We start from the raw sequence: 9697 nt of genomic DNA on the forward strand, positions 1-9697 counted from the left end.
CTGCTGCGTGGTCAGCCTGGGTCTGTAGGACCCTTGGGAATAGATCTGATCTCCTCGTTCCTGTGGTTGCACATCAGCCCAAACAGTGCCTGAGCCGGGCTAGTCAGAGCCCAGTAAAACCCGCATGGTGAGCCGCGGCCGTGGTGGGGCTGGGGTGCCCTGGGAGCCTCGCGACCTGCCAGAAATGTGCCACTCTCTCACCAGGAGCAAACATCGCCATCCTCACAAATGGTTAACCTGCCGGAGGCTGCACAGCACTAATGACTTCACATGCATTTAATCAGCTTGGGCTTCCAGAGCCTCCTCCTCAGGAGCAGGAAAGGCCGTGCACCCCGGGTGCAAATGCTCCCAAAGCCGCACCCCCCCCCCTTACCAATCATTAATCACTGCCAGCCAGCAACAAGAGCAAGCGGCAAGCGAGCAGGAAAGGCCAAGTCTCTGCAGCCCCCACGGGAGCGGAGGGAAGCAGTGCTGGCCGGTCCCCCGTGGTGGCAGCTCTCTCTCTCTGACCACTCTCCCCTGGGAGGCCCTGGTGAGGGTGGCCGGTCCTGCACCCACTGCCCTTTCCTTCAGGAAGGTCACCTGGACCTGGGTGCAGGAGGCTCTGCCTGTGGCTGGGAGCTGCTGGGCTACGCGTGACGCGGGAACTCTGAAGAAGAGCTTCTGCCTGGTCAGCGCCGCAGCCTTCATCTCCTCGCCATGCGGCACAAGGCATTTTGGAGAGCCCTGGAGTACACCTGCCGTTTTCTGGGCATCTCCACCGCAGCAGGTAAGGGCGACCTCTCTTTTTCTTTGGCACTAAAAGGCACTGGGTGGGTGTTGGGGCCCGTGATCTGTCTCCCTGCCTTTGGCCAGGTGCAGCCACTGCCCCATCCTACGAGGGGGACAAGGAAACTTGCTCACTTTTGCTTTGGGACCGAGGGAGGGAGAGCTCTGGGTGCCTGGCTGGCTGCTCTTCCAAATGCTGTGAGAGGTAGAGTGAGACATCAGGAAGGAAGATCCAGCACTCAGTATGGCAGAGGACAAGCACAAATGGAAAAGAAAACTAAATGATATCCTTGTAAAACAGACATGGGCACGAGCAAGATAAGAATGCAACTGAGAAGCAAAATACTCATGGCTGCGCAAAACTGCCAGGCTGTTCTGTGGGATGTGGAAATGGAGGAGCTCCTCATGCTGTGCACAGCGAGATGTCCTGTGCCAGGCAGGATGGAGAGGTCCCAGCCCTCCCGGCACAGTGACTGCTGAAGAGCTGCTCTGCCTCTCTAGCCACCCATCAGGGAACAGGCTCAGGAAGCAGTTCAGGTTACAGCTGCAGTACAAACATCATAAATTCACCCACCTGGCTAGTTGCATCCTCTCACCTGCTACCAGGAACTGCTTGGGACCAGCATCCTCTGGGTTTGGTGACACATCCGAGCTTTTGGTTTCTTATAAAGTGCAGGGGTTTTGAGCCAGCTGTTTTAGGCACCGTGTCTCACCCAGAAGGACCGAGCTGTGGTGAATAACCCTCTCACATGGGGCATCTCCAGATGGGACGTGGGGAAACAGCTAACATGGAGGGCTCAGGGGTTCCCTCTGGCACTGCTGCTGACTCACTATTACAGGACGGGACAGGCAGCACTCTCTGCCTCAGCTGCAGCAGAGATCAAAGTGCCTGATCTGGCTAAAGGCTGGAGGTGTGAAGCAGAGGTTCCTGGTGAGAGGTGACTTGAGGTGGTGCCTGTGATTCTTGTGTCAGACCACCAGGAATTTCAGATTTCAGACACGGCAGAGTAGGTTGCAGCAGGCCCTCCTACCTCCTTTGCATTTCCTTTATCAACTGCAGACAGCCCCAAGAGACATTTTGCTCAAGTCAGGGGCAAAGTAGAAAGCACATCGGTCAGCTGAAGGCAGCACAGGTCCCTAAGGACACCTAAATCCCAGCTGGGACACTGGAGTTTCTGCTCTGGAATGTGCTTTAAAGGACTAATAACAGGCAGAGATTTGAGCCTCTGAGTTTATACAGACTCCCAGTAGATAAGTGCATATCATGATGAGCCTGCAACAGATAGGAGCTGGGACACAGCTTTAACCAGCACATGCAAATCTCTTCCTTCCTCCATCCCCATCACCCTCAGGCCCAAGTGAGCCCCATGCTGGTGATATTCTCTCTTAAAGCTCCAGGGAAACTCATACAGACCTTCCTGGGAGAAAACATGAGGTTGTTGCTATGAGAAAACTAGAGTTAGAACAGCAAAATTGGAAGTAGCTTACAATTTGGAAGTGTCTTAGTGGAATATGATTTCTCTCTCCTGCTTGTTGTCTTTTCATCATTTTGCATCATCTGCACCTCTTTCTGTAGTTCTTCTTGAAATGAGCAGCGCAGCCGTCTCTCTGCTGAGCATCACAGAGCATAGACAGCTGCACTACTGATCTCTGTGCTTTTCCATAGCTCTGATGCATTCCCGGTATCACCTGACTTTCCCAAAAGGCCAGTGAATAAAGGGAGGTGCCTGTGTTTTATTCCTCTGTGTGTCTCAAAGGAGTAAGAAAACAGCTTGATGCAGTGTTTAGTGCCTGGTGAGGTGTACGAGGTTTTTGCATGAAATGGAAACCACGCAGAAGAGAATCCCACGGGTTTTGTTTGAAAGAAAAAAAAAAAAGAAAGGGAGAGAGGAGTGCATCAGCCTCTCTAATTGATTCTGAGAAGGCCTGGCCAGCTCCATAAGCTGCTTGCCAACACAGAAGGTTACCCAAGTAATATATACCTCCCCTTCCCCCAGGATCCTGGAGTCAGTAATGGCTGTCTGCAATGGTGGGGCTACAGGGTTTCTGTGTGTGAGGAATCAGAGAGCCTTGCCGTCGGCAGAGCCTCATGGTGAGTTAATGAAGAGTGCTCAAACAGCCCCGTAATTAGTTGCAGTTTGGGGCATCTCTGTAGTTTTAGGCCTTGTGATTTCTGCATCTAGGGAGAGTCCTTACTTATTTCTGAATTCTCATGCTTTCAACCATTTAATTCCTAATCATGTGCCTTCAGCCACATGTTTTGGATAAGATCCAAATCAAGGCAGCAACTAGTCCAAACAAACACCTCGGAAACAGCCCTTTGCTTCTTGCAGATTCTTCAGCCAAACAGCTTTGTGGATAAAGCAGAAGCTTTGCAAAATCAGGAAACCTGTCCATCCAGAACAGAGACTCGAGTGTAACAGCTGAGCTGTTGAATTCTGCATCCGTCTGCAGGGAATGAATGGATGAATAAATGAATTCCGCATTTGTAGTGAAGATTACAAAGAAGGCTTCCCAGTCATGAAATAGCAAAGAACAATACTTTGCATGAAGGTTTACACAGCTTGCACAGTTTCACAGCCCTCTGATGAGACTGATTTCCCCATGCCTCTGCTCAGAGTGGAGAGGTAACCCCCACGGAGGAGGCTGGTGTGTGGGCCCCATGGGTTTCTCCGGCTGGCAGGGGCCACCAGCTGCGGGTGACACAGGGAGACCTCAGAGGGGCCTTGTTCAGCCTGGATGGCAGAGCTGTGTGCTCAGGCATCGACCCCCAGCACTGACCCACCTCGCAGGCTTGATGGACACTGGTCTGCGTCCCCGTTTGGGAGCCTGGTACCCTTCTCCAGCTCAGATAAATTAAGCGAACCGGCACCTCAAGCCTTGGCCAGCGAGCATTGAGCAGGACCAGTGGATGGGCAGGGACCGCTGGGTGAGATGCGGAGACCTCAGGCATGGACAGGAGTGTAGTGACCGCCTAGACCAATGCCCTAGCCATGAAACGTGGGCTCTGCTCAGCCCCAGGCTGCTGACACTTGAGCACCGTGACCAGCCGGTTGTGGACCAACCAACTTGCTGCAGCTGGTGCAAGGCACTTCATTTCTGCTCCATTTTGGGAATAGGCTTGTTGGGGATTGAAGGACGTTGAAGGAAATTTTCCATCCCCTGAAGCTATTGGCCTCCAACAGCCAGTCCAGAGAAGATTTTAGCCTTGCTAATACTCTTAATCCCCCTTAAACTGACTCCCCAGTGTGCTGTGCTGGCTGGGGCACCGAGGGGACATTCATTCCCTGTTTTTAATCTCCCTGCTCCCGTTATATGTTTTTCTGTTTGGCTAGCAAAGGATCTTGATGCTATGGCTACAGCCCTCTGTGAAGGCAGCTGGCACAGTCCCCTGTCCTGCTGCTGCCCTGCAGCCACATGGTGGGTGCAGCAGGCCTGGACAAGCAGGGAGGGCAGGGGAGAGATGCTGGGGGGCACTGGGAGGACCTGGGCAGAGAAGTCCCCGGAGCAGAACGGGACAGAGATGGATGTGGCAGAGGGAGTGAAGTCCTTGTGGCAGCCGTGATGGACCGGTATAGCAGGACGTGGGAGAGACACGCGACACTGCTGCTCACCTCCCCTAGCTGTCCAAGGCCAGCTGGTACCCCCAGAGCACCTCACCCCAGCCCACACCGTGGCACGGATGCCATGACAGGGATGCAACTGGGATGGGTTTCTGGGCTGTACGTCAAGGCCAGCACTCAGCTCTGACCCCCCTGGGTTGGTATGTCAGAAAGAATCACTGGTGCTGGCAGTCCTAATGTGCAGCACGGGGGGAGCAGCCTTGCCAGCCCCTGGGGAAACCAGGGAATCAGTCCTGGGAGCTGATGGGGCACTGGAGAGTCGGGAACCAACCCTGCAGTCAGCTTCTTTCCTGCTTTGTCTTTCTAGTGCTGATCGGTGTGGGTGTAGAAACACTGCAGCGAGGACAGTTCAAAAGCCTGGCTTTCTATCTGCTGTGAGTATTTTTGCTCTTGAAGTCAGAGCTGGTGGGGGTGACACGTTTGACCCCTCCACCGTATGTAGCACCAGACTAGACTGCAACAGTAGCAGGGAGCAGTGTCCGAGGCTTTGGGGAATTCAGATATCCATCCCTAGATGTCAGATAAGTAAGCTATTTCTGTTAGAGAAAGTGATGCTACTGCATTATCCATGCTACTGCAGACTCAGGCAGGCCAGAGGTGACACTGGCTGCAATCTGGCCCCCCGGGGACAGAAGGGCTTTGAGCTCTCATCAAGAAACCAGCAGAGCAGAGGGTGTTCAGACCCCAGTATACAGACTCTGTTACGAACTGGATAGTAAATCTTAGCCCTCTATGCCCCTTCTGCCATCTGGAGAGCATACTCAAGCCCGGCCCTTCCCCCCTGACAGCTCCACCTTTCAGTTTTTCAGGGGTTGCAGTTACTGTCTGTGAAGGCTTCTTCTTTATCAGTTTGTTCCTGGAGATGTGTTTCACGTGAGTAGACCCTGTCCAGTCTTCTCCAGCCTTGGTGGGACCTCCCTAAGGCAACTTGCCCCTTACAGATAATACCAGACCTAGCTGAGCCGCAAGTGCCAGACTAAAGGTCCTGCCCCTGCTGCCATGGCAAGCGCACTCAGGCAGAGGGCGGGTAGGTGAGGCCATGTCCACAGCCAATTAAACCTGTGTTTTAACCCAAGCTTGTGCCATAATTTGCTGAGCATCAGCTTGACAAACCCTGGTCTGCAACATCTGCTTAACACACAGGATGAAGCTCAGCAAGGGACTGGGGTTGAGGGAAGAGCCAGGTCCCCAGGGTGAGCTGCAGCTCCCTCCCAGAAACAGGGCAGAAGTTAAAATGTGGAAAATATTTATGTACTGCTCAGAGGCTGAGCAATTCTGCTGTCTAAAGCATAAACTCAAAAGCTGTGATAGCTTAGAGGCAACACCTTACTCCAGCTAATAGGCACTCGACTAGCAGCCAAGCGGGCAAACATGTCAAGGAAAGATGGCCTGAGATGCTGACTTCTGGCAGATGTAGCCCCTGGCCTCCTCTCCCCATGGGAGAGAGTCAGGCTTTGCTTACCTTCCCTGACCAACACTGGTTTCCAGGAAAACCAAAGTGAGGATCTGCACATCTAGAGGGGTGATGGTTAGGTCCAAATTTCCTTGCCATGTGCTGGGTGCGCCATCCAACAAGAACCTCTTTTTCTTTTCCCAGATATGAGCCTGACTCCCTGGCACAGGCCTGCTGGAAGCGAGCTAAACGCCCAGGGAGCTTCCAGAAATTCCTGGGGTACACGCTGCTCTCAGTGGCTTGCTTCCTGCATCCCGTCCTCGTCTGGCATGTCACCATCCCTGGTGAGGAGCCCATGCTGGGGTGGGGAGTGGTGCAGATGGAAGAGGAGCATGGTCTGTCAGGGACCAGAGAGAGTGGGGATGTGCAGGGTACTGGACTGGTTGCAGATGGACCTAAGCTAGCTAGACCAAGCACTGCTTGGCAAGGTCTTCGCTTTGCCCCAGCCCTCAGGCAATATGTCCTTCTCCCCAGGGTCCATGCTGGTGCTCACTGCCCTGGCCTACTTCCTGCTGAGCAAGAGGAGGAAGAGCCCAGGGCACAAAGAGATGCATCCCCAGGCGAGCCAGTACGTGGACCCTTCGGCCACCGTGGCAGCCCCAACCGTCGCTGGTGACACTGAGCAGACCTACACCTTCTGTGGAGCCCAGAGGGAGCAACACCGCTCGCTGCTGGGCCACATGAAGAGCATCCTGAAGGGCAGCAAGGACAGGAGCCTGGCCCCGGTAGCTCCTGCCCAACCAGCAGCCCTGCCAGCCCCACGCAAGCAAGTTCACTTCCAGGAGAAGGTGGTGCAGATCATCCCTTCTGTCAGCGAGAGCTTGGAGGATGTAGAGAGTGAGGCTGAAGAGACGACGTCAGACACAACACCCATCCTTACCCCACCCGATGCTCCGGTCATCCTCACTCCTCTCAGCTCCACAGGTCTCTTCTGAGCCCTCAGCAGGAACGAGGACGGGGCAGACCTGCTTCCACTGGCGCTGGGGTCCCTCCCTGCTGCTCTAGCAGCTGAGGGGCCCCGAGAGGTGGCCCTCCTTGCCCTCCCTGCCTCCAGGGAGACAACTCTGTAACCTACCCCCATTTCAAGGGGCTGCCAGCACTACATGGTCCCACACCTTGTGACAGGGCCAGTGCTGCTCCCCAGCCCCTGCAGCACCGTGCCCAGGTGACAAGTGGTGGTTCAGCCAGGGTAGTTCAGCCAGGACAGTAAGGTTTCTGCTCCCATGGCCTCATGCATGGGTCACCCCTCTGTTACGGCACTACATGTCACGGCAGCTGCTCCTGCCTAATATCACAGCCATGGCACGTGCCTCCCATGAGGCACCAGCAGGCAGGAGAGGAGACCGCCATCCCCCATGCTTTGAGCCCAGCAGGCAAACCACCTCCAGCCTCCGGGACACCTACACAGGAGCAGAGAGGACCCTGGGGCTTCCTGGTGCCCCCTGCCAAGACAGCTGCCTTGAGTTAGAAGGGCTTTGGGGTGATGTAGCAGCTCAGGTTATGAGGTGCAACAGCGCTTTGGTGCAGCAGTCCATGTGTCACTCCCTATGCGTGTTAATTGTGGGCCCCAGAGGGAAAAGGCAATAATAAAGTCACAGTGCTGTCCCACCAGTCCCCTCCATGCCAGCTCTTCCCTAAACACTTCACCTCTGGCTTAATCCAACCATATTTTCTGCCGTTTGAGGACTGTTAACCCATGTTAACCATGTTCAACCCATCCTCTTCGCTCTCTCTCACCTGAAGACTATGATTTTCTGCTTCCAGATGGAAAATGCCATCTGTGCCTGCAGATACCATCATGGAGACCCTCTCATCAGCATCAGGCAACTCTTTTGGCCGCACTTGGGACAGAGCTCCTGTGGCTGGGGTTGCTTGGATGTGGGACATGAGACCACACTGCTGCTGCTGCTGGGAGGAAGAGCTGTCATTGCTCTGAGCCGAGACACAAAGCATTGGGGTGAGGTGGTGGTAAGAAGAGAAGGTCGCTGAGATGTGCTTAGACTATTTGTAAGGTAACAGCCAGTGGGGCTGGCTGTTTTTCTTGAAAATACATTATTTCTTCTTTTTGAAGCCTCAGCTCTCTGAGTTACAATCACCATGTTCATTTAGGAAAAGTGTAGTTTGAAGTGAAGTATGAAAATACAAAGTGTAAGTGTTCAAAAATCAGATGGCGATTGAGATAAGAACCCAGTGCTACTTTTTAATAAACTCTTTTTAAGTGACTCCTAATTTAGGAGACGGATGGGGAAGAAGGTGGAAGATATTGACTCACAGTGTTTGACTGCCTGTGTTTGATAATGAAACTGTCCACAAAAGCAACTTATAAACGGTTGCACACACTACTCATTCCTACAAACAGACATAAACAAAAAGCTTTTTGTTGCATCACCAACATTTAAAATGATAGCTGGTATCCATCTGTTCTAAACACGACACGTGGATTAGAGACCTCCTTCTTCTGGCTGCACAAATTAACCCTTCACCCCGTAATTGCATGCTGGGGAACAGTCACGTACACATCTGCCTTTAGGGAGGTTTTGCACCTGCAAAAATGTCTCCAGAAAATTGTGCCTGTTTACATCCTAAGGCTGCACGACTGCTAGCAGCAAACCCAGGATCCAGCCACAGCTCCACCCTCAAGCTAGTGCATTCATCACATTGAGAAATAAAAATAAAGCTATTTTCCTCTGAAGCTGGTGACCAAACAGTATACCTGCACCAACAAAGATCCTGACCCAGCCATGCTATCAGGGTACCCACCCTTGCCAACTCTGCCCCAGAAGGCTGTGCTTGGAGCTCGCTCCCTGACTTGATCTCACATTTGCTCTGCAATTAGACCTGCTCTCATCAGCAAGCTCAGCTTTCTGCATCATCCACGGCTCTTCTTTGAACATTGCATGCCTAATTACACACAGAGAGATAAGGTTTGTTTAAAAGGCGCTGCTCTCAGTAGATGAAGAGATCTGCTGACAAGAGAAAGTCTACCCTTCTGCAGCCTCCTCTCTAGCCCTGAGCAAAGCTCCAGGGCAGCCTGGGTGGGGACAGATGCTCTGCAACAAATTTCATCCTTCAGCCCTTATTCAGTCAGCCACACACTTCGTACTGGGGGGGGAGCAAGTCCAGCTGGCAAGAGGAGAAGCAATGTGGTGAGAGCACCTGTGGCACCCTGTAGTGTGTGTGGAGCAAATTTCATTGCTCTGTGAAGTGCATAAAACGAGCTTGTAATCATTACAGCATGCAGAATTAGGTATTTCAGGTTTTAGGCTCATTTTTGTAAGTTTCCCTTAGGAAGCAAGACTGGGGGAAGCTACAGGTGAGGTCGTTGTTCAGCCTTCCTGGAGGCAGGACTGGACCTGGTTGCTTTTCTTCCCTGCGCCCTTGAGTTGGCCTGGCTCTTCTTCAACTCTACAGCTACCTGGCAGGAGATGAAGGCTGGAAAAAAGCTGCTTATCTTTTCTACGGTATGAAATTGCCTGTTCAGTTAAGGTCTGTGGCTGGCTCGCTCTGGAGTCTGCCGAGAGCCTGCACCAGTGCCAGGGAAGTGCTGGGACCACAGAGCTGGGGTCAAGATGCTCCAGAGGCAGCTGAGCTGTGCCCCAAACAGCAGCAGATGGCTGCTCTCCTGCCATGGGCACTGAGCTGCTCCCAGGGCTGCCCCTGCCAAGGAGACTGTACGACCCCCACTCTGCTCCTCACCACTCATCCCACCCCTGGTGCTATCTGCCAGCTCCATCGGCTGACAGAGCTCATTAGCCCAGAGGAAAAATAATTAGGAGAAAGAAAGCGGGTGGCTATCTTCTGGGGTAATGAGCCAAATAAATTGATGGAAAGAAGGGATGGCCACAAAATGAAG

At 53.1% G+C, this 9697-nt stretch overlaps 1 protein-coding gene across 2 annotated transcripts; it reads left to right on the forward strand.

Moving 5' to 3' along the window:
* Window positions 1-312: 312 nt before the first annotated feature.
* On the forward strand, window positions 313-9103 carry TMEM72 (transmembrane protein 72). 2 transcript variants are annotated; one of them, XM_075107351.1, is made up of 5 exons: window positions 313-769; window positions 4699-4765; window positions 5193-5264; window positions 5989-6128; window positions 6319-9103. In XM_075107351.1, the coding sequence occupies exons 1-5, from the start codon at window positions 700-702 to the stop codon at window positions 6777-6779; spliced, it is 810 nt and encodes a 269-aa protein (XP_074963452.1). In that variant the 5' UTR covers window positions 313-699; the 3' UTR covers window positions 6780-9103. The 2 variants fall into 2 exon arrangements, with proteins under 2 accessions (XP_074963452.1, XP_074963451.1); XM_075107350.1 differs by lacking the exon at window positions 313-769 and adding an exon at window positions 3953-4188.
* The last annotated feature ends 594 nt before the right edge of the window (window positions 9104-9697 follow it).

The sequence above is a fragment of the Phalacrocorax aristotelis genome, chromosome 12 (genome assembly GCF_949628215.1).
Source record: "Phalacrocorax aristotelis chromosome 12, bGulAri2.1, whole genome shotgun sequence".
Classification (NCBI taxonomy): Eukaryota; Metazoa; Chordata; class Aves; order Suliformes; family Phalacrocoracidae; genus Phalacrocorax; species Phalacrocorax aristotelis.

Excerpts from the sequence above, each read along its gene's own strand:
- TMEM72 (XM_075107350.1), top strand. The coding sequence starts at position 4,116 with ATGCTATGGCTACAGCCCTCTGTGAAGGCAGCTGGCACAGTCCCCTGT. Across the intron at positions 4,766-5,192 it reads AGCCTGGCTTTCTATCTGCT|TTTTTCAGGGGTTGCAGTTA; the intron begins GTGAGTATTTTT and ends TCCACCTTTCAG. Across the intron at positions 5,265-5,988 it reads TTCCTGGAGATGTGTTTCAC|ATATGAGCCTGACTCCCTGG; the intron begins GTGAGTAGACCC and ends TTCTTTTCCCAG.